The sequence below is a fragment of the Solea senegalensis genome, linkage group LG4 (assembly GCF_019176455.1).
Source record: "Solea senegalensis isolate Sse05_10M linkage group LG4, IFAPA_SoseM_1, whole genome shotgun sequence".
Lineage (NCBI taxonomy): Eukaryota > Metazoa > Chordata > Actinopteri > Pleuronectiformes > Soleidae > Solea > Solea senegalensis.
This window is the reverse complement of record NC_058024.1, coordinates 18,173,097-18,197,085: the sequence shown is the minus strand read 5'-3', so window position 1 is coordinate 18,197,085 and position 23,989 is coordinate 18,173,097. Positions and strand designations below refer to the sequence as shown.

General features: G+C 40.1%; 1 protein-coding gene across 2 annotated transcripts in view; it reads left to right on the top strand.

Annotated features, from left to right (window-relative positions):
- arhgef10la (Rho guanine nucleotide exchange factor (GEF) 10-like a) overlaps positions 1-23,989 on the top strand; it is a 99,240-nt gene that overhangs the window by 34,820 nt on the left and 40,431 nt on the right. For both annotated transcript variants that reach the window (XM_044023705.1, XM_044023707.1), the window contains 3 exons: positions 1,535-1,662; positions 12,483-12,583; positions 23,179-23,300. In XM_044023705.1, coding sequence (XP_043879640.1) covers positions 1,535-1,662; positions 12,483-12,583; positions 23,179-23,300 — 351 coding nt within the window. The remainder of the gene's footprint in view (positions 1-1,534; positions 1,663-12,482; positions 12,584-23,178; positions 23,301-23,989) is intronic.

The following is a 23,989-nucleotide window of genomic DNA, read 5'->3' as shown; positions in this document are numbered from 1 at the left end:
GATGTTTTACTGTTTTTCTTTTTTTATTCTCTAAAAACTGACCCTTTATTGAGCCTCAGTTCAACATCACTCTTTTTTTTTTGTTCCCACTCACTCACCAAACTTATACTGAGCAAGGACAGAGTTTCAGGTTCACAGTGGGGGTGAAAGGGACATTTAGTAATATTCAGCGATTTATACTTACAAATGAAAATAATAATTAAATAAATAAAGGTCACTGTGGATACTGTGTGCTGACTTGCTAAAAAAAAGAAATATTTGCTTTTGTAAAACCTGTGAACTTGAACAATTGACAGTAGCATGTTTATGGGTTGAGGGTGACCTATTTGTGTATCCTACCTATCTCACAACAAACTGTATACATGCAATGTAAAATATTTGGCCGACAGGCAATATCTCATAGACTTAGGTTTCTTTCCTTAGTCCTCGGTCAGCTTTGTTCCTTCCAATTTTTAAAGCGTACTTGCTCACAAACTGACCTTCAAACACGCTACTTTTCAACTCTAAAAAGTGAAATCAGAGTCACACATTATTTATAAAGGAGTTATCTCATGATGTTGAAGGAAAAATAAACGAAATATTGAGTGGATATGGTTAATGGCAGCTTACCCCGTAATAGCTCTTAAGTCCTGAGATCAACCCGAGGAATCACAGAGGCAACAAAGACAACGCTGAAGTGTATGCACGGTTCATTTAACTTGCTGCATTTGATGCAAACCTTGACGTCAAATTGGGTTGGTACAAAGATAACCACTGGGAAATCTCCGTCTGCTATTCCCTGTAAAGACGCTGCAAAGGATTCGGATGTTTTAAAATGTGATCAAAGTGCAGTCTCGTACGCTCCTTGAATCATTAATTTGTAAAAGCGTCGAGCCTTGCATGCATTGCCACATCAACTGTCACACAGTGAGGAATGATGTGTTCCCTCTGATGCATTTGAGAGAAGTGTCATTTTCTGATGTTATAAAGGAAACTGGTGCTCTCCCCCCCTCTTCCAATCAAACCGGGACACTTCCCAGAAGTCCGACATGAGCACGTTAGCTGTACCATTCACTACATAACACAGTCAGATACTCCAACAATCACCAAAGAGCCTCTCAGGCTAATGGTGGCACCTTTGCCTTCTTTCACTTAATGAGCACAGTGTCCTCAGGAGAAGTGATATTGGCTTGGCACTAAATGACCAATTTTCACTTTCCATCCCAGTTGTAATATTGTCCACCCAAGAAATAGACAAAATACTTCTGCACAGATCATTAACTTCAGAAAATTGATTTGATTCTATTTGACTTGAGGGTCTAGGCTTAACTGTTAAATGGATGCTGCTGGTGGTGAGGTGAATTTAGCACCTCATTTTAGCGAAACCAAATGACACGAGCATGTAGATTCAAATAAAAAAACTGATGTTTATGTTGTTGTTTCTCAGCTTGTGAGTTAATGTGCAACTGCCTCGACAGAAGACCCCGTGGTCAGGATGCTATTAAATGCCATAGCTGAAAAACAAGTGATAACTGTGTCTCTTTTTCCATCAAAGAACCTGAACACAACTGTGGCCCAGGACTGGTGTCTGGCTCTGCAGAGGCTCATTCGCATCAAAGAGGAACAGATCCAGAATGCTAACAAATGTCGCCTGCGTCTTCAGCTGCCCGGCAGACCAGATAAGTGAGTAGTGTCATATATATATATACTGATGAACAAAGTCAAAATACAGCATATACTTTTTGGGTTTGAGAAACTGAAATGGCAACAAATAGGCAAAAACTACAACATCAAAAGGTTTTCCTCTGCTCGTAACTAGCACATTTCCAGGTCTGTTTTTCACATTTTGTTCAGTGGCATCCTAACACACACACACACACACACACACACACACACAAACATTTTTCCTTTCATCTATCTACACTCTGCAGACACAGGGACGCACAGTATAGCATTTGCAAATTTCTTAAAAAGGTAAAACTGAACCATGCTGGTGTAGGTATTTAGACCCTTTGCTTTGACCTTGGATTTTTGTGAATAGTGCAGCTGATAATGAATACATGATGCATGTCAGAGCAAATACCAAGCCATGAGGTCAAAGCAACTGCCGGGAGAGCTCAGAGACGGCATTGTGCTGAGGCACTTTTCTGCTGCTTTTCTGATGGTTACTGTAGCTGCTCTTCAGTGATTCTGTGTAAAGTTTGGGAGAACTTTTTCATGACAACCGTCGCTGCAGCATGTCACTGATCCGGGCTGTACGACAGAAAGGAGGCTCTCCTCAGTGAAGGACACATGAAAGTGTCTAAAGCACTCTCTCTCTCTCCCTCTCTCTCCCTCTCTCTCTCTGTGTGTGAGAAATTTGATTTTCTGATTGAATGAAAAGAAGCCTGAACTACTTGAGTCTTGTGCGGAGGAAACCAGACATGACACTCCGTTTGTTGACTTTTCCCATCATCTCTGTTGATGTAGATTAAATTGATGCGTAAAAGTCAAGAAATTCAGCTCTCTTTATTTGTTTCTTTCATGCTCGCTTACACTGCATTGCAGCAGTCTCCTTATTGATGTGCTAAGTACAGGTTAATTAGAGTCTCAACAATATTGTTTAAATTTTCACCTGATATAGACTGGGGTTCAGTCTGTCAAATGTATAAGTGGATGCCAGCGAAGGTGTAGAAACACCTCTAAACTGTCTAAATATTATAATATATATATATATATAATATAATATGTCAATGTGATGTTTTGCTTTTTCCTGTTCAATTACTTAAAGCAGAAGTAGAAGGCTGAAACTTAAAGCCACACAATGCAGGATTTCAACCTTCAAATAATGTCTCCAAGATTATTTTGTCCAAGCCTTATCATGGCGTGCATCGCCTGCATTTAGCGCTATGTAACTCCTGGTTATTGTTGCACTAGTAAGTGTAAATTGTTTGCTTGTCATCTGTACCTGATGAGTTTATTCTTGCCGTGTCATTGAAGTAATCTCATCCTCTCGTCCATTTTGTTCAGATATCGAGTGATTATATTAGCTGGGTTGAAAACACAAGCTATGCGAACTAAACAGGATACCAAGAAGAAGAGGAAGATGAAAATAAATGATAGTTTTGGAAAGTGTAGAAAAATAAGAACTGGACAAATTACAGTTGGTGACTAAAAAGTCCAGGATGTTGTGGTTTACAGACATGCGCTTGTATCACTGGGCCCTCATGACACACTGACCTTTAGCAAATTTGAGGCGAGAGCAGTTTATTCTGTCATGTGAGGGTAATTACCTGATTCATTTCTTCCAATACTTGGGTGGAATAATGAATAATGTTCAGTAAATGTTCCCTTTCCAGCCTTTTACCGACATTAAAACACAACCTTTCTAAGTTAAACAAAAGCTCAATAGTAAGCATTTGCCATGGTGGCATATTCTTCTTCACAGTTCCATAATTCACCTCTTGACTGTAAGGTAATCCAATGCAAATGTGCTGCACTTTTGTATTAGAGTTTATAAGAGAGTACACAAGAGTAATCTGTGATAAGAACGTTAATAACCTAGTTTGAAAGGGAAATGATTTCCTAATAGTCCCCAAGTGGTATTTTGGTTTTAAAGTACATTACTTGCAATACAGAAATGACCACTTGTAATTCATCATTCCAAACACTAACAGCTGCAGTTTATCTCCGCTGTACATGTGCAAGTACTGCATATGCAATCTACAGCGGGCTACCTTGCTGTTCAGAGGATGTTTAAATGGTTGTGTGAACATGTTGAAGTGGATTCTGGTGGATGGAGCCACTTCTGCATGGCTTAATGCCTCCTTGAAAGGACAAATATGTAAAAAGAGAAAGCTGTGAGTGCTCAGATTGCTCCACAGGAACCGGGAATAGTAAGTAATGTCACAATATAATGGTTCCCATTTTGTGACTTCTCGTGTGGATTGGATCAGAAAGAGGCAGGAGAGGACGGAGCGAGAGACAAAGAAAGAGAGGACCTGCTGAGCGAGAGGACAGAAAGAAAGTGTGAAAGTGATGAATGACCTCCCCATGAAAGACTTGGCTCAGTGCCGGCAGGTCAGTGGCAGTCAGAAGAGTGGGCCTAATGTTTTAGAGCCAGGGAGAATCTTACGGTGCCAAGCCAAGCTAAAGTGACAGCTTGAGCAGCAGAGCTGTGCAGATCAGTTCTCCCACATCTCCCAGTTTTCTCGTCGGCTGTCACACCAGGCCTGCAGGGCCAATCTGCTTACTCAGATGTTTGGTGGAGCCAGATGCCATACTTACACGAGAGTCCCTAAATTATCCTTTAAGAGGAAACCCAATTTTTTTGTGTGTCTATGATAATGTTATTAGCAGCTGAGATCTCTAAACGTCCAAGAAAAGACTTGTATTCAAAAGCCAAATGATACAAGACAATGCGGCAAAAGCATGACTGAAGATGGTCACAGAGTTTCTGTGGAAAAGAAAAAATATTACAGTGTCAGCAAAAAAGGGAGAAATTCCCTATAGACAAAAGGAGTCAATTCTGGTTGTGTCATTGCAATCTAATTGAGGCTGGGCCTCAGAGTCGGGTAGCTGGGCAGGCAGTGAGCCTCGGGGCTTGGGGTGACAGGTGGAACAGCGGGTATCCAAACCATTCTCTGACACTACCCAGGATGCAGAAGTGGCAGATTGGAGCGGAGACCAGTGGGCAGACTGGCTCCATCTCACATTCAGGCAATCGCACACTCATTCATTCATTTTCCCCTGTGATTGTTCACGGTTTTGTTCCAAATGTGATTAACAATCTGCAGGACACAATAGTGCTTCCAGGGATGTGTTGGATGTGCTTGTTGCATGTATTCACACATGATTCCTCCTGACAAATGCACCTGCACATGGGTAAACATACATTTTAGACAAAGAAATGCACAGAAAAAGTGTCAGGGGCACACACACACACACACACACACACACACACACACACACTCACACGCAGAGCCGAGCCTTTGCTCTGCTGGTGAGAGAGTGGCACCACAGCAGGGACCCCCTGTACTGAGTTGGTCCCCTTCTGTCTGGCCGCAAGCAACTCTCTGCAGTCAGGCAGCACATCACAGCCTCTGTACTGCAAACAGAATGAGTACGTGGAGAGAATCCTGACTGCTGCCTCAAAGGCACCAGCCTACGTGTGACAGCAGTTCATTAACATCCTCTTTTAAAAGCGTCTGCTTGAACAACCACAAGCACAGACACGCAGATAATACACACCAGCAACTGATAGATACACAGTTCAAAATTCACAGTCCAACCAAATGTGCTTCATCCTCCTCATCCTCCTCGCCCACTAGCATTACACACATAAAGGAGCAGCATTGTAAGCCTGAAGCCGTTTTTTTTTAAGATAGGTCCTTTTATGTAGGCTGTGCAGGCTTCCTGTATAAGGCCAATGGTTAGAGCTCAGTTTTTCATTCATTCTGGTGGAAAGCCTTGTCCAAACAGAGAATCTGGAGAATCCTTGTGACCTTATCTTATTGTCTGGACTGCAGGGTTTTCCCAGATCATTCCAAAAAATAGAATTTTCTTTCCTGCTTTCAGTGGTTGAAGGGTTAGGGTTAGAAGTGGAAATGCGTTTGTGCACTCGCAGCACTGATAAATGATTTCAGTCACAGTGTCTCTGCTGCTCTTTTTTTGTTGGGTGAACTATTAAATGACACTTGCATTCCAGACTGACCTGACAGAGATTCCCGCAGATACATTCACATTGGGAAGTGACCAAGAAATGATACACTCATCTACATTTAGCCCTTTATCAGGTGCAGTGGAGTAGAAGCTGGATGGGACGACACATTTTGTCTTTGGTCAACTCCAGTGGATATTTGTGTTCCTGCTTGACTAGACAAAATTAATTGGGAAAATTAGCCCCTTAGGTGGTGTACTGAGAAGGTGTTTTATCTTTTCACTACATGCTGCATTTAATATAGACTGATTTATAATCATCACCTCTTAATGTCTCATTATATGGTACAGACACTTCATTAAGCAATATACTGGTAGACTCTCAATTTGATGTAGTTATTTGATGCCGTCACATTTATTATATATGTTGTTCACAAGCTGAAATACAAGAAGACTTGGCCATAGCATGGTATTTGACTGGACTATATACAGTAATGTGTGAAATGAAGGCAGTAGACGCAGACTCTCGGTCGAGGCAGTCCGTATGACTGTTATCTGCCAATTTTCCAAAAAAATTTTTTAAAAAAACAAAAAAATTATGAAGGCACTTCATTTTTCTTCATAATGGCACTATGAGAAACATTCTAATTTAATCTTTGAAGAGCAGTTGCTAATGTGCAATCTCATCTCTCATTAGGTTAACACCTGGATCTGTTATATTTATATTTACTTGTGATCAACAGTATTAAGTCAAACAGGATTGACTATAAACTATCCTGGCTTTTATCCTAATTATTCTGCTTTTTTTTTTTTTACAGGACTAAATTGTTTAATCAGAATTTACTCACTGACCAAATGACCCATTTCAGCTTCAGTTGGCAGTAGTGGGAACATTAGACCTGGGTAAACATGTTCACTTCTTTTTCGCCCGTGTCATTTTCAATTTCCAGCATCAAAAAAGTAAAACACATATTCTTTTTCCAAGCATTAGCATAGCTGATAGCTGTGAATGTTTTATGCACATCTTAGTTGATAGACGTCCATTTTTTAAATTTCATCTTTTTGTGTGTCGTTCCACGCTTGTGGAATTACCTACTGAGCTGTCTTCAAGAAGCACTTGAAGACCCAGCTCTTCCAAGAGCATCTTCTGTCCTTGTTGAATTAGTTTTGTTCTTATCTTCTTATTAGTTATATGTTTTGTTGATATGATGGTATGTGAAAGAGGCAGATGCATAGACACAGTATATAATGTATATAATGTGACTGATCACTGGCAGATGTTGACTGTTTTCATGTCAGAAAGTCATAAAAGTACTGACTGTATACAGATATTGTTTCATTGTAGTGGTTTGACTGAAATGTTAAAGATCTCCAGAACATTTGTATCCACTTTTTATTTTTGTGTTAAAACAGTGTTGCCTCCATAGATCACACTATTTCTGAACTTGCTTTTTTTTCTGTGATTGATTGTCTGTCCTGGATTGGATCAACACACTCTCATGGAGACATTGAACTGTCTCCTTGAAGTTGTGAAACTACTTGCTGATCAGTCTTTCTCTGTGACTGTTTGGTTCTGTGGAGGTTGCCGGTAAGCTGAAGGACGAGGGCATGACAGGCTGCCACTCATCCCTCAGTCCTATCTCTGCCCCATCCTTGTACATTAGTGTCACATGTGTGCTTTGGCACTGACCTACTCACATTTATCAGCCCGAGTGTCTCCTGGCTTTGCTCCCTCACCCCTCTTCTCTGTTCTGCCTCTCCCTCTTTTAACTCTCCTTACCTCTCAGCTCGTGTCATCTCCCTTCTGCCATAACGCATGAGTCTATTTCTCCATTCTAGCAGTGCACCACACATGCACTGTGGCTGTCAATCAGTGGACAGGAAGAAGGAATTACAGAGGCCATATGGGCATGAGGTGTTACCCAAGGAATCCAAAGTGAGCTTATGTATTCTCGTCACACTTAGTCTCCCATCTCTGTCTTTGGTAAATTGCTCCTCCGCTATATTTAAGCAGGCAATGGAATGAATTATACCTCCTTTTTAACATGTCAAGGAAGTTGGAGATCTTACTTACTTTGTTCTGCTCTCGGTCTCTTTCTCTCTGTGTGTGGCTATGGCGCTGCTATTCTCCATTCTCAGTGAAATGAAAATCAAAATGAAGCCGGCAGCCGCAGGTATGAGAGGAATAGAATTCCAGGCTGTTTCTCCACTCAATTACCTTCTAATGATGTCTGACTGTGACATACACATTACATGTTCCCTTTTCTCTCTTTAATCACCTCTGAATCACTGTGAAATAGCTTGTACAGGTGACTGAGACACGGCCATTATTTTGGAAAGCCACTTAATGCTTTAAAAAGACATCTTGTCCTTGACCAGACAGCTTACTCTTAGTTCCAATAAAGCCTGATCAATCCAGACAACAGAGTGCCCCTGCCAATGCATAGACGCTGGCTGAGTCACTGCTAGCTCAAGGCTGATGTTGCCAGCCTCACTTTATCCTGCTAATCATTAGGAAGTGATTTTCACTGTAGTAGACAGGAGGGAGAGGTGAGAGAGTCAAATATTTAAACACTGCTGGTCTAACAAGTGGACTTGTTTCTCTATCTAGCACATACTACAACCTCTGTAGAAGAATGCATGAGGCCAGCTGTGGTGTGTAACTATTAAATATAAATAAATGTCTGCATCATTCAAACCACGGTCAAATTCAGTTCACACAATGCTGATTAAGGGTGCATTCACACCAGCCCATCATCATAATCGAAGCTCGAGTTTGTTTGCTTGTAAAGTCCGGTTCGTCCGGTGAGGTATGAATGTGCAACAGGACTCATTGTTGTCTTGTCTTCTCCTTTAGTGGTTGTTGATGCAGCGCTGCCTCAATATGTTATTCAAAAGGTTCTGTTTGTTTCACTAAAGTGCAGCGTGAACGCAAACTCGGACCGGCTCAGTGTTGCAACCCGCAATTGAAGTCCCCAATCGTATCGAGTCTGGCGGACTATTCGGTGTGAAAATGACGTCAGCCTACCAGCTCCACACGACTCTCTCAGTATAGCAGGGCTGCGTGTGCCAGTCTGCCTGTTCCTGTGCCACAAGTTTCCTGGATGAAGTCGCTAACGTGACAATAAAAGACAGAAATACAACACATGACGTACAGAAAGTGCTGCACTTAAGTGGCCTTTTGAGTGACAAGGCAGGGTTTTGAATGGAGGCCAGAGTTAGTCATGTAAAAATATGTGGGGGGCCAAGCATGAAACAAAATCTCAATAAAGTCAGAATTTTATTTTCACTGACATATTAGACCATAACAAAATCAACAGTTCATTGGAATATCAATCATCCATAATATACCAAGTCTTTCGTGCATATCTTAATCATATCTTAATCATATCTTACTAAACAATAATGTACGGAGGTCCACATGAAATCAGCCGATTTTGATTTTGGCCCCAGGTCACACTTTGGACATGCCTGCTTCAAGCATACTAGTGGTACCTGGCCCACTTGTGCACAGTCGGTGCCCTTTTAATGTGTATCTTATACTTTACAGTAGGTTCTATTGGCACCAATGTCTTTCATTAGTTCACTTCTTTAAATCTGCTGCGTCTGTGACACACAGGAAAATGCATCATCAAGGAATATTTTAAGTTGTTCTAAATTCCTATGCTGGGTTTAATTGTTAAAGGTGCAGTCAGCAATCTTGTGATTAATTGGCACATTTCCTGGCTCTTGCTGTAAGCATTCCCCTCCCTCCTCACACACACACACACACACACACACACACACACACACACACACACACACACACTCACTCACTGCCTGCCGCTTTATCCTCCATCATGAGGGTCACGACCGTTCACGCTCACATTCACACCTGTGGTCATTTTAGAGTGTTCAGTTCACCTCTGCATGTTTTTGGACTGATTTTGGAGGAAATCCACGCACACATGGGGAGAACATGCAAACTCCACACACAAAGGCCTGAAGCGGGATGCGACCCGGCGATCCTCTTGCTGTGAGCCATGTGTCGCCCTTGTACCAGACAGTGATATCATATTTACAGCTTGTCAAATTTACCGTAATTACCAAACAGTGACAGAGGCAGAAATGCAAATTCCTAACATGTTTCAACGCCTGAAGCAAATTTGGTTGTCTGTTTGTGCTCTTTATGGTTTACATTTTTCCAGCTGTGTTAAACAATGAATTGTGGAATTGTAATGGAAATATATGCGTGGATTAGACACAACATCTGTCTCCTCAGAACTTTTGAGTAATGATGTGGGGTTTTTTCTTACGCGTCATGATTTCATGTCAGAATATTTGATTGTTTTGGTGTATATTTTAGGTTAAATCAATTGTGTGCCAAAAACCTATCAGTGATAAACACTTGTTATGAAAGGTGTCTTTGAAAAGAATGTAGCGTGTGAGTCAGTTTCAGTTTGCAGTTTCAAGGTGAAAATTGTTTGCATTACTCCTGCTTTATAATTTTAACTTGTACCTTTTGTGTTTGGTATTCCTTTTACTTTTACCCATTATTAATCAGGTAAAAAGCCTAAGATTGAAATCTCTTACAAATAAGGTCAACGCCATTATACGTCAACAAAAACCTGCATAAAGTCTCTCTACGTAAAATTTTATGAGGTTTCCCCAAATCTGCAAGTACTATATCTTCTATCACTTAATCAGGCATCATCACTGTTCATGTTTAAGTGCATGTTGTTGATGAGCATTGGATTATTTTAAGGAGTCCGTGACTTACATGATTTTAAAAAAAGCAAATCTAATTTATAACCTGAACTAATCGTAACCCTAAAAAACAATTCTTAACCTTAGACTGTATGTAAAAATTGGACTTAGCCTCCCAGTGTACTGGATGAGGCCAAACTGAAAGTAAAAGTATATTGAACAGCCACCAGGGATCGACTGTTGGTTGCAAAAAGAGGTATGACTGTATGTCTAATGAAAGTCTTTGGGAAAATGATCCTACACTTTCGGATGGAATTAATGGTCTCGATCACTAATTTGCCACTAAATTGTATTCACTAGTAAAAAACATATTTGGGTGGACACCAGTGTGATTGACAGCTGGTATCATCCAATAGCAGCCTGGTTTCTGGTGACATAATAAATATGTACATTTCCTATTGTGCTAAACGTTTCCCGTAACTACTGACTCAAAATTCTCCTTTTTCCTCAAGTGGAAGCACATTTTTTTTGTTATGTGAAATCTGTAACCACTGGTGGCCTGTGACACTCACACATTCATAAGGCATCCTTTTGGGTCTGAATTGGAACCAGTACCAACAAGCTCTTAATTATCAGAGCCTGTACTGTTTGTGTGGTCTGCACTATCTGTCTGATCCCAGCAGGACCTAATTATTAGGGGCAATTTAGGGATCAGAGCCCATCAAAAATCCATTTACTGCAACCGGGCTTTGTAATCATCACAACTGGCCCTGCATGTGGATGTACTGGCTAAAATAATGAAACCTCAACTAGAGGGAACCACTGTAAATATACAAGCAGGCATGGAGATATTCTGACAGAAAAGTCTTGATGTATGACATGAAAAAAAAAATGGTGGCCTGGTTTCTTGACAGGATTGCACTGATTTGTTTTTGAACCAGTGCATCGTGGGTTGTTGTCAAAAATGTACTTTTTCTATAGCAGAACAGCAGCAGTTGAGACCAAGACAAGAAACGTGTTACAGTGACTGATTAATAAAGTTATACCACCAGTGAGTTGGCCGAATAGTAAACTTCATTCACTATTTCATATTTGTTCTGGTGTTTGACAACAACAAAAAAAAGATGTATTTGGAACTTGTGGAAATACACTATGTATAAGCACAGAGAGATGAGAAAAGCAAATAAAGAAAGAATGCCTGTAAAATTGTTTGGCGTCTTAGACACAGGAGCAGAAATTGAAGACATCTTAAGATATTTATCATAAAAAAAAAAAAAAAATACTTGCAAAAAGGAATAATGTGAAGCTGGCAGTCAGACAGTATTTCTGAGTTTCTGTTGGGCAGACTGAGGGTCAACAATCCGACATGTGACGGAACACAACGGGCAGCTGTTCAAACAAATCCACTTTTCAATACTCCAGACACTTTCTTTTCTTTAGATTTTATAGCAGTGTGAACAGTTTGCTGTCAGTGCTGGAGCAGCAGTCTTTCGACTTAAGGGACATTATGCAAAGCAGTAGTAGAACAGCAGTTACAGTATGAGTGTCCTCTCACACAGTCAGATTTTGCAAAGGCTGTAAACTGGCCCAGGAGGAGGCGCAGAGGTGTTTTCTTATTATGGAATTATTGATGAATAATTCCCCAGGACATCCTGCCTGCTACCTTAAAACTATGGGATTCAATTTTGTGTTAAAGTGGTGATAACTTTGAAATGTCACTGGGAAATGTTTTTTACTTAATATTAATATTTCCTTTTTTTTTTTTTTTTAGTCATATGATACAATACAACAGCAAATGGATTGTTGTCCATAGTGGTCATGGTGGCATGGAAAGAAGAGGAGTTGCACTAAAACCCAGAACATTGATCCATTCATAATACACAGTGAAAACGCCTCATCCTGTAATTTAATTTTTGAGAGAATCTTGTGTTTGAAGCAGATAATATCTGTCTGGTATGTTCTATAAGTCCGTTTGCTCTTAAATTTCAGATTTAAATCCAGTATTCATTTATTTATTTGAGTGTTAAATGATGGGATCTCTTTTTCTTAAGCCTCAGCCCCACATGACTACTTGACCTGATCCAGTCATGGAATCAATGACTTTGTGACAGACATGTGCAAGAAATCAATATGTGTATATGTATCTGACCCTGTGTGTTTGTATTTGTGTTCTCTTCCAGGTCAGGGCGTCCTGTTAGTTTCATGGTGGTCTTCAACACTGCCAACCCCCTAAGCAAGATCTCTTGGGTCAACCGGCTACACTTGGCCAAGATCGCACTACGTAAGTGTGTGAACACACACACTCACTCACACACACAAACACACACACTCTCAAACATGCACAGAAAGGATTTCTATGTCTTTTCTGTTAAAACAAAATGATGTAATGCGGTGAAATACAATAACATCATTTTTAATTCAGAGGCTCAGCGGCATCCTCATCAGTGTCCGAGTGCAAAACTGTCGTTACTGCTTATGTTTAGTCTGTGAGGGAAGGAGACGCTCAGCTGGGTCGTCTGAAGTTTATTTGCCGAAAATGACATGGCAAACTGTTCCGCTGCGCGCGCGTGTGTGCGTGCGCATGTGTGTTTGTGTGCGTGTGTGTGTGTACGGAACTATGCAAAGTCTCAGACCACCATTACATTTGTTGTTTTATCATACAAATACAGGAAATAATGTATGCACTTTTAAAATGACAATATTTTCACAACCAGAAACAGCTTTTACAGGTTAAAGCAGGGGTGTCAAACATAAAGCCTGCGGGCCAGAACCGGCCCACCCAAGGGTCCAATCCGGCCCGCGGGATGAATTTGTTAAAATTTCACATTATGATTACAGTCTGCTCATAATGTGAACAACTATATTTGTCAGTTTCACTTACCTGTGATTAAATGTTATTAATGTGTTGTAATTTGTTATACACGTATGTTGCATATTGTTGTTTATAGGTTATTATTCTATTATTTTATTGGTCCGGCCCACTTTGTATGTGACCCCCGAACTAAAATGAGTTTGACACCCCTGAGTAAAAGTGTCAAATATTTAATATGTTCACTTGAAGTTGAACATGTGTTTGTCTTACAATTGTCTATTATGCCAGGTTTATTCAAGTCATGCTTTTGCATGGTATACTGTATTTCTACTCAAATTAAGATTATCTTATTGATAGAGCAGATTCAGCCATTGTCTGCCTTTATGAATGAGAAAAAAGGCCAGACCCTGCCCAGCAGGGAGCAGCACAGCTCTTTATTCTATCTCCCTAACCTCACCTTCCTCCAACAACCCTTGCCCTTCTCTGCCCAGGCCGAAGCCTGCAGAATTCTCACCACGCTGTAGTACTTGAGGTCATCCTTTCAAGTGTTCATCAGTGCGTGCTGTCATCCAATGGCAAAAACAGAGATGGCATTACTGAGGACATTAATCTGCTTATTTGGCCGTGAAGGCACACATATTCAGCCCACTCACCACCCGAGTCCCCTCATATCCCATCCTTTCCTATCTGTGTGTCGCCTTGAGCACTCTTCCTTGTCACACACATTTATTCTGGGTTTGTTGTGCATGCAGTATGTAGTTGTATTGTTGTGGCTCCTAATATCCCCCAGGCCATCAGCGAGGGAGTTGGCACAAATATATTCAATCTTTCAGAGGAGGAAACTGGATGTAAATGAAAGGACACAATTGGATGTTTTTTTACTGTGTGGGTAGAGATACAGTGTAATTATCGATGCCTTTAAGTCTATGTCTTTTATCTGTGCTTTGAGAATGACAGGGAAGCATGACACATCGTGTGTGCTTCACACAAGTTTCCCTGACACTTCGCTTCCCTGTGCCTTGAGATTCTCCATTCTTGCACATAACAATAAATAAAAAAAAAAAGAAAAAGAAAGAAGACACGACACTGTATTATTCTCCCATTCTGCTGCCTACCCTCACAGTATGGGCACAGAGGTGCATGAAGCATACTGTGCATCTGTAGACTCTCCAGAAGAGCATGCTGTACGGTTTTGTGTGTGGCATCAAAAACGTCAGGCTGAGAGGATGCTGTGGCTGCAGTGAAGTGCAGCATCCCCAGACTTTCCCTCTTGCTCACACCTTTAACAGCAGAACAGCAGGCATACTAATAGGGACAGTGGCATATTTTTTACTGCTACTCTTCGCCTCTGGTACAGCGAACTCAAGTGATATTCACATCCAGTCATCGATAGCTGTTGGATGGACAAGCTACTGCATTTATCGAGTGCTTTATCATTAAATAATGGATTAAAAAAAAGCAGGTGATGAGCTAAAGCATGCATGTTGGCACTCACTTCAACCGAGAAAAAAACTTATTTGTCTTTCCCACTTTAAAGAATATTAACGACGGTGGGTAAAAAAAGTGCAAAAGTGCAAACATTGCACATTGTTTTAACTCGTGCACTGAGTGACTCCATTATAGCACAACTGTCAGCACTACTTTGTCATGCTATCCCACTACATTGAAGCCTCAAGCACTTGTCAGGGACATTATGCTGCTGTGTTGCGATGAATGTCAACGTTTTTTTTTTTCACTTAGAAAAGTTTACGATCAACCGACTAATGTCAGGAAATTGACACATTTATGTTTGTAGTTGTCGGCCTTTAGCCAACACTGCTGTGTCGGGGACAAGTTACCATGAGAACAGCAATGATGTTAATTCTGCTTTGGCCAGCATGATAGACAACCGAGTGTGAGGAGAGCAAGCTCCAAGGTGCAAAGGAAGGTAATAAAATAACACAGTGAGGACAAGAAATACAGTGAGCAATGCAGAAGTGGAGTTTCAGAGTAAGTGAGGGAATAATAGAGGGGAGGAGATCCACGACAGAGGAAACCTCACTGCAGTCAAGACATCAAGTATCATCATTTTTATTCCATCTTTCATCCAGGAAATGGATTTAAACTAGTGCTGGCTGAATACATAGTAACAATTAGTATTATAATATTATTTTCTTCCACAGGAATATAATTATGTTCAATAGCATGTATATTAATATAATGTTTACACACATATTTGAATCATCGGTTCTACTCTACCTTCGCTCAGTCTTGAATCATCCGTTTTTTATTATAAGAATCATTGATAATCATTGAACTACCCATAGTTCCCTGCCTTTATTTAAACATACTGTATATAATTAGCTATTTTTCCCCATCATGTTTGATTTATGTGGAAATGTACCAGATGTCTTTGTTTTTCTGTTCTGGCGGCAGAACATTACTAATGAAAATGAATTATATGATATGATTTGATTGATTTTTATTACAGAAACGTAGTTTTATTATGTCGACTCCAACCTCCTCCCCACAGATGCTCCTCAGCTACCTATGAGGTCAGGAGGAGTTGAGCTCCACTGCACACACTAAACACTGAAATCATTAGTTCAAACGCGATTCTTTTCACTGCAAACTGTTAGAATCTTAACCTGGCTGTGGAAATGGGATCTGATCTGAGCATGCAGAGGTTATTAAGCTAATTCAGAGAAAGAACAAAACAATCTAACTAAAATTAAATAAAGAAAAGAAAACTAGTCCACCCCAGAGGCGAAACCCCCACATCTTCTTGCTCACCACCGTTTCACTTGTCAGTGTGTACTAGACAGAAAAAGGACACAAGGAATCTTTAAAACACTTTATTAAACGATGTTTTTACTCCAGCATTCAAATATGTACAATTAAATGCTCAAAACAACATGAAACTTTAAAACCTGGTGCACTGATCTCCCTCTTCCCTGCAGGAAAACTCTAAAATGTATGCAAAAACAGTAAGCAGTAATGGCAAACATGCTTCTTTGACTGTTATAACATTTTCCAAATGTATGAATCTAATGACCTGCCTGTGCACTGTACACCCAACTCAAACGATTGTCTCAGCATGCGTCGCTATCAGTGACCTCATATGTAATCTAATGATTGTGGTCAATGTAAGGGCAAAAAAGAAGAGAGAAAGTATAACATATTTTATTATATGTGTATATATATATATATATATATATAAATTATTATATAATTTATATTTTAAAAGTTTCGGAAGCAGAAGACAGGATACTCAAATCAGTGCTTACTGATTGCGTCATTAGACTTAATAGAGCAGTAAATGTTTTACATTTAGATCAAACATTTCACAACACGTGAATAACTCACTTAAAGGTCTGAGTGGATTGTTATATGGAATCACAGGAGGAGCGCCCTGACACAACAGTCCGCGTCGCCTTAACAAATGGAAGACATGAAGGTTGTGAGATGGATTTCATTGAATCCCTTCGGGGAAATAGATCAGCACCAACCTGGTCAGGATGACAATTACATGTTAATTGTTTTACACCCACACTTTGCCTTCCCATTTAACCAAATGTAATTACAATAAGGGAGTTGTTTATTTAATTTCACGGATGGTGTACTGTCACAGAGGTTTCCTCGTCATTGCAGGCGGAGGCAGCTTCGCTCCGCGCTCAGCGGAGACCCACAGTCTACTCAGCGTTTTATAAGCACCAAACCGTGGTCTTGTTTAGTTTAAAATGGGCGCCGTGCTCCGAAATGTCCCTAAATGGTGGTCAGCACAAACGGCTAATGCATGATTTAGTGAGCCATTAGACATCACAAAACTTGTTTTTCCCCCAAAACCATCTTCACAGCAGCGTTTACGTCACATTAGAGGTAACGCTGTTATCTTAACCTTCCTTCAGTCACAAAAACACAACATTAACGTTACATTTTTGTAGCCTGATGTCGTTTACCGGGCATTCCTTCTTTAAATAACAACAGGTGGTGAGATGATGGTGCGCAAAGAGACTCCGTGATGCCATTTGAACAAAGAGAACTTTATTTGTTATGGGCCAGCATCGGTTCAAGCACTGCAGTTTGCTTAAGAGAGAGTTTCGGCCAAATCCTAGAACTCTCTGGCCTCCGTCATCGGGACCATACATTTTTGGTATTTCTGGGGCCACTGTTGCTGAAAAACAAGTTACGTCAACTTGTCCAGGACCGGCCTAAAGGCTCTTACTGTAAACATGCTGTATAACTACCATTGGTGTGTGTGTGTGCGTGTGCGTGTGCGTGTGTGCTGAACCCAGAATCAATCCTCTCAATCCTGTTTTGAAATCTCAACGCAATGCAACGCACATTCTTCAACATAAAAATGAGGTGTGTTATTGTGTTCTCCTATGTCACTGCGAATGTTGGAGTTTAAAAACAAACAAACACACTTTAAACTGCAGGTTGTCGTGCTTAAGAAAGATGCTGAAGCTGCACTAGTTTACACGTTGCAATATGGAAGCCAAGTCCAATAAGGCATGTTTCATGTAAATAGTATTTGTGAGTGCATGTAGTGTTTATGAGGCCTTGAGAAAAATAAGTAAGTAAATAAATAAATAAACGGCCTAAAGAGTGAGAATTACCCCACAGCGGGACTTAGCAAGAGTCCCGAGGTCCATTAATATCCTGGTGTGCCAGTGCATCTTTTATGTCTGTTTGAGTGGCCATACCGTTTTTTGAAGGGTCTTTGTGAAATAGCCACAAGCTCTGCCTAATGAATGGGCTTTCTCACTGCAGGATTAATTGCTTCCTACCATGCAGTCCCAGCACTTTCAGACAGGGTTAAGGCAGCAGACTCTGACAGCCCTCACATGAAGCACAAGAGGCCGTCAAATCATGAGAGATTGCTGCCGAGATGTTGGAGGCAGAAGCACAAGAAGGAGAAGATGTTGAGAGTGTGTGGGAGTATGTTTTCATGTGAGTGTGTCGGTGTGGAGGGGAAGAAGTGATGGGGGTGGAGGTGAAAGGATGATTGAGACAAGCAATCAGTCCCACTGCAGGGAACAGAGGGGCAGGCAGGGGGCTGTTGCCTGCAGTTACATGGCTAAGTGTGCCGGTCTCTCACTTTTTCTCTCGCACACAGATCAATAGATGAGTGGAGTGTGGCTTGCAAGTTCTGGCACACACTCAAGTCACGTGGCACTTCTTCTTTATCCGTTATGTGCGATAACCTGCGCCATGCAGATGTGTATACCACACAGGAGTCTGCTGCACACCTGACTATTAGCAGCCTTCACATTCAGATTTTGTTTTGTTGCTATAGCGATTGATTTATTTGCATCTGCTGAAAAGAGCATTCACTATATCTTACGAGTGCATTTTGTGTCGGCGCCGTCAGAAAATATCCCACTTTTAATGAAGACGTCGAACAGTAGCACCACCCTCACAGAAAGCTGGAAGCATTTTCCTTTAGCCCTAAAATTAATCTGTCAAACAGAAAAGATTATCTCCCTATCTCGCTGTGCTCAAACATGGGAAATGTTTATGATGAGTAAACATTATCACAGATTTAATTAACAGATCCCACACTCTCATTGATCCATGGGAAATATAAATTGCACTGGTGTATTTAATTAGTCTATATCTTTGCCCTTTGTGTCACTGGGGTTGATAGAGCACCATGCTCTGCAAATTAATCTTCATCAGTAAAGAGACTTGAAACAAAAGCATGACGGGAATAAAGAAACAGACGATCAACACCCCCCCCCTTATTATTCCAATGCTGTTAAACATAATACTGTACAGTAGCCGGGACAGAGTTCACAGGTCTATACACAATCCTCACCTCAACCTTTTGCACAATTGCCTATAATTAACAGCATAAATACATAAACTATAGCCAAGTGGAAGTCACTATACTGTAATTCTTCTTTTATATATATATACAGTATATTGCGTGAAACACTAAAAGCAGCATTTTTTCCATTTAAACTTATGTAATGATGAAAGCACAGATGAAGCCACTGAAGTATTGGAAGTTAGCAGCCTGCGGTGCCATCGCCATCCCACCCTCAGTATGTGTGGGCTTGAAATGCAAACTCTCCTAAGAATATACACGGTTTTACTTTTTCTTTTCCTTGTATTGAGCATTACTTTTTGCCACAATCTTGTCAATCTGTCTCTCCATGGTACTGCCACTGTCAGCGGGCGGCAGCATGTTGTGAGTCACTTTGACTGAGTTACCGAGAGAACGGCAGAACACACAAATCAGTCTCAGAAATTGTCGATCGCACCTTTTAGGAAACACATTTTTAGAAGAAAGTCCAATACATAAGCTTTCACTGTAATGAGTTCCTTAATTAAAGTTAGAATAAGTTATTAACTTGTCACTTCAGGACATTCATTTTGGTGAACATTGATGCAGAAATGATTGGCGTTCTACACTTTGTTCTCTCTTTGTGTCAGTTTGTTGTACAATTTAGGGCTGTGTTATAATAATGAATTTGGTTTCTATTGACACTGGTTAATCCAGTGATTCAGAAACTGTTTCATCTGATGAACCACAGGTGTTTTGAATAGTCTGGATGTCACTCCATCTCCAAGTGAGTTCTTAACAGCACTTTTCATGCCCTTAATGCTGTTTATTTTCCTCCTCATCAAGGCAACACAGTATGTAAGTTTGTCTCTATTCAGAGGGTTTGGCACCTTTACAATAGCGCTAATACGCCATTGACTGGCAGCACTTTCTGGCACTATCTGCTCTATATCAACCTCTCAATTTCCTGCTAATGAATTTCTATTCACTCCAAACTAGAATGTTGTGTTCAGGTGTTGGAGGTGACTCAGAGACGTGGTGGGCGCAGGCGGATTATCATATCTGCTAGTTTTCTTGCTTCTTTAGTAAATATATTCAGGATCACATCAATTTGTAATGAGACGTGTGCATTTGTTTCCCCCTCCTAAACACAAGTCGTTGAATTGTACTATGACATTGTTTTTAAACACATTTATTCTCTCTATTTTTTTAACAATAATAAGTGCCTTACTTACTCCACAGTGTTTCCTGGTAGCTGCAGAAGTAGCTCCTGGTATACAGTATGAATACCTGTGGTTGGGGGAAATCACTACGCTAATGTACCTGTCTGCAGTTGTCCATGCAATGCGTTTATGTAGCAGTTGCATATCTATGATCTAATAGTCCAAACGTACAAGACAGAGTGGATGTATCTCCTGCTCTGAGTATTAGCAAAGCTCTGTAATGGATTTTCTTATTGGTTTATCATGAGATGATATCTTCTTCTGCAGAGAACAGCATGATAAGGTTGTACACTGTACAGTAGTATATCTGCTATATCCGTGTCTACACCAGGCCCTGGTGATTCACGTAGATATAGATGTAATATGCCTGCTTGGCTTATGTCTCTGATTTGTCTTGTTATTTTATTCCACCATAATAGGATTTTATTACTCTTTTTGCATTAGTCTTTTGACAGCAAGTCAAAATACTTTTTTTTTGTTTAACTAACTGACCAAAAACATGCAAAAGCAGCCAATTCATTATATTAAAAATAATATAACGAACAATATAACGCATTAGATGCATTTTACATTGGACTGGCTGCTGGTTAAATTCCTCTTACGTATGAAGGAATACTTTGTGACATCATCTCTTCAGTGTTTAGTGATGCAAACAATTTGTGGAAGATAAACTATATGTGGAGCCATGTGTGCTCATTAAAAAAAGTGTGCATTTGTGTGTGTTGAGGTAAAAAGCCTGTAATTGATAGTAGTTGAGTGTCTTCTTTGAGGCTGTTTATTGTTGCACATCTGTCTATCTTTGAAATGTGTTTCAGAAAACCAGATTTATTTAAGCACACCAAAGAAGAGCTTATTTTTTCCTTTCTTGGTCATATAATAATACATTGAATACAAGTGGCTGACTACTCTAGTTTAAAGGAAACCACTGGATTTCTGGGCCACTTGCAGCAGCCTGGCTGCAATTCAAGTCTTTTAGTAAGTGACCTCACACCTCTCTTTATCGTTACTGGGAATCTTTGAGGGGTAGTCAGCCCATAGGCCACCCCATAATTATTAAAGAAATACTCTACTACTGCAGAACGGCTGCCAGAGGTGGCTGAAAATTTAAATGCCTGAATGACTTTTTTTAATTTTAATTATCTAGCCCATTCCTTACAGTGACCAGTGCTTAAAGTTGGCCACAGCACTTCTTAATTTTCCTATTTTAAGTCCTGGCACTTTTATTTGCGTACTCTGGTTTAGGTTATCGTTCCACTTCATTATGATGGCCTAGATCAGGGGTGTCAAACTCATTTTTGTTCAGGGGCCACATACAGCACAATTTGATCTCAAGGGGGCCGGACCAGTAAAAATAGTAAAATAATAGCATAATAACCTATGAACAACAAGAACCCCTTTGTTTTTTCTCCTTTGTTTTACATTCACTGAAGGATGCCTAAATTTACTATTTACACAACACACTGGATCTATAAAGGCACAGACATTTAGTCACGGGTATCTGGAGCATTTGACATTACATTTAGATTAGTGTGAAATTTTAACAAATTCTTCCTGTGGGCCAATTGGACCCTCTGGCGGGCCGATTCTGGCCCCCGGGCCGTATGTTTGACACCCCTGGCCTAGATGAATCATTTCCGGGAGTTTTTATTTGTATCGTTAAACGTGAGCAATATCTACTGGAAGTGCATTTTTCACAAATTTTTCGCAATATTCACTGACATCTTGACACATTTGTGTCCTGGAGGAGGTGCAGTTTTTAGTTATTTTAATATGGGCTAAATATTTAAATAGATACATCACTAACATCTTATTTTTACTGAAAATCACAATTTAAGGATCGCCTCATTACTCACTCATTTTAAAACTCCTACTCAGTATTTTATTAAGTATTAAAATGAGTGAATTGTACTAAAATTATGCAAAGAATTATTAAATGAAGTTGCTCCTCAAAAAATAAAAAAGCGAAAGCCTACTTGACTTCCTATATTTTGACCCTTGATTAATGTCACCATGCAGATAGGTTTGGAACAGTGGAGGGAGAATGAAACCGTTGTTTAAAAGGTTTAAAAATAAAACCTGAAAAACAACAACAAAGAAACACATTTAGCAAACACAAGATGAAAGTCACAGAAAGATGTGAAAAACAGAACACAAGACACCATTTATCTCCCAAAGCTCTTTATCTCTGTCCTTGATCATTGTCGTAGCTTCTTGCTCTGCATGAACTTGTTTCGCTGTTTAATCAGACGTATTTACATTTTTGGGATGTGATGAAGATTCGGTTCCGCTGTTTGCAAAACTGGCAACTTGCCAGCGTGGGAAAGTGATTACTTCACTCGATCCAGCAGCAGTTGTTAAAATAGTTGATGCAGGTAATTAAATCTTGAATGCAGTTTGTTATCTGTGTGGCCAGAACACTTAAATGAAGCCAATCTTACAACATTTGGATGCCGTCTGTCGACGGCAGCTCTGCAACGTTCCAACACATATTACGTGAACGCCGTACAGTCTACAGTGTACAGTGTAGCTTGTTCCGCCGTAATGTATGAGTACAAAACAAGAAGCAAATTTTTGCAAGCTGTTGAATTTCATGCACAATTAAATCTCAATAAATTGAAATTGATCACATAAAAAATAACATAAAGGGAATACTTTGGCAGACTTGCTTGCTGCCTTGTCAGGGCTGCACGTGTTGAATTGCTTGGAGCTCTCAGCGCTGAGATGGCGCAAAAAAAACAAAAACATAACAGGCTCATCTATTATTATGACTCAAATTCAGCAGTTGCATTTTTCCTGCCGGGAATAACTCTCACCATTGATTAAGTGAAGGTTTAATCACTGTTTAGGCTCTGTGTTGGCAGTTCCTGGCCTTACCTCCTACAGTTGGGATAAAGGCCTCTGGCTGAATATTCAAAGTCTCATAACATCATTAATATAACATAACTGGAGTATGGTAATAACTTTTTTTCATACATGGCTTTGACATCAATAAAACAAGCTCATAGACACCAACAACATTAACTCTTTGTGAGAAGAAATGAGAAAAGTCTTCTCTTTTTTTTTCGTTTCAGGGGAGGAGAATTCACCAGGCTGGTTGTGTGGAGAGGATGAAGGGAAATTGATGGCCCCGCTTTGGTGTCCACTGCTTTCCTGTCACATCCCTGTCTTTGCGATGAAGTCACCTGAGAGAAAGGTAAATCTGTCAACACTATTAAAATTCACTGATTAGCAAATAAAGAACAAACGCTCTGGAAATGCAGAAGAAGTCCGTGTGGAAAGTAAAGGCTGCCCACGTGACCAGTGTGCAAAGGTGTCACCTCATATATCAATCAAATAATAATTTAATTAATACAGTGAGCAAAAGCAATACATTTCACCCTCAGTGCTTACGCAGCACAGATCTGTGCTGCAGGTGCCACCATGGTAATAATAAACAACTCCTTATATGGACATCTTGGGGCTTTGTGTTTATAGCTCACATATTCACGCTTTACAAAATGTGTTTTTTTCCGTCTTCTTACGCATTGTTGAGTCAAAGTTGTGATTGATTTTATTTTTTAGTCGTAATATAAAGTAGCAATAATTGTGCAGAAGTCACAAAAACGTATTTCACGGATACGATACGATTTGAAAGATTTTGAGTACTTTTTGCTTTGTGGTTCAGTCGACATAGATTATAATGCAAATGAACAAAGCAATTTCCCACTAAATGCACAGCGCACTCCACTGGCAGCAAAAAATACACTGTGTCACATGATGATATCACTCAAAAACACCAGAGAGCACAACCTCAAGATTCCATCTGAAGACTCTCCATCAATACAAGCTGTTAAGTTCTTGAAGTTTTCAATAGATCAAATGTTCAGCGCAGGTGAGAGATCG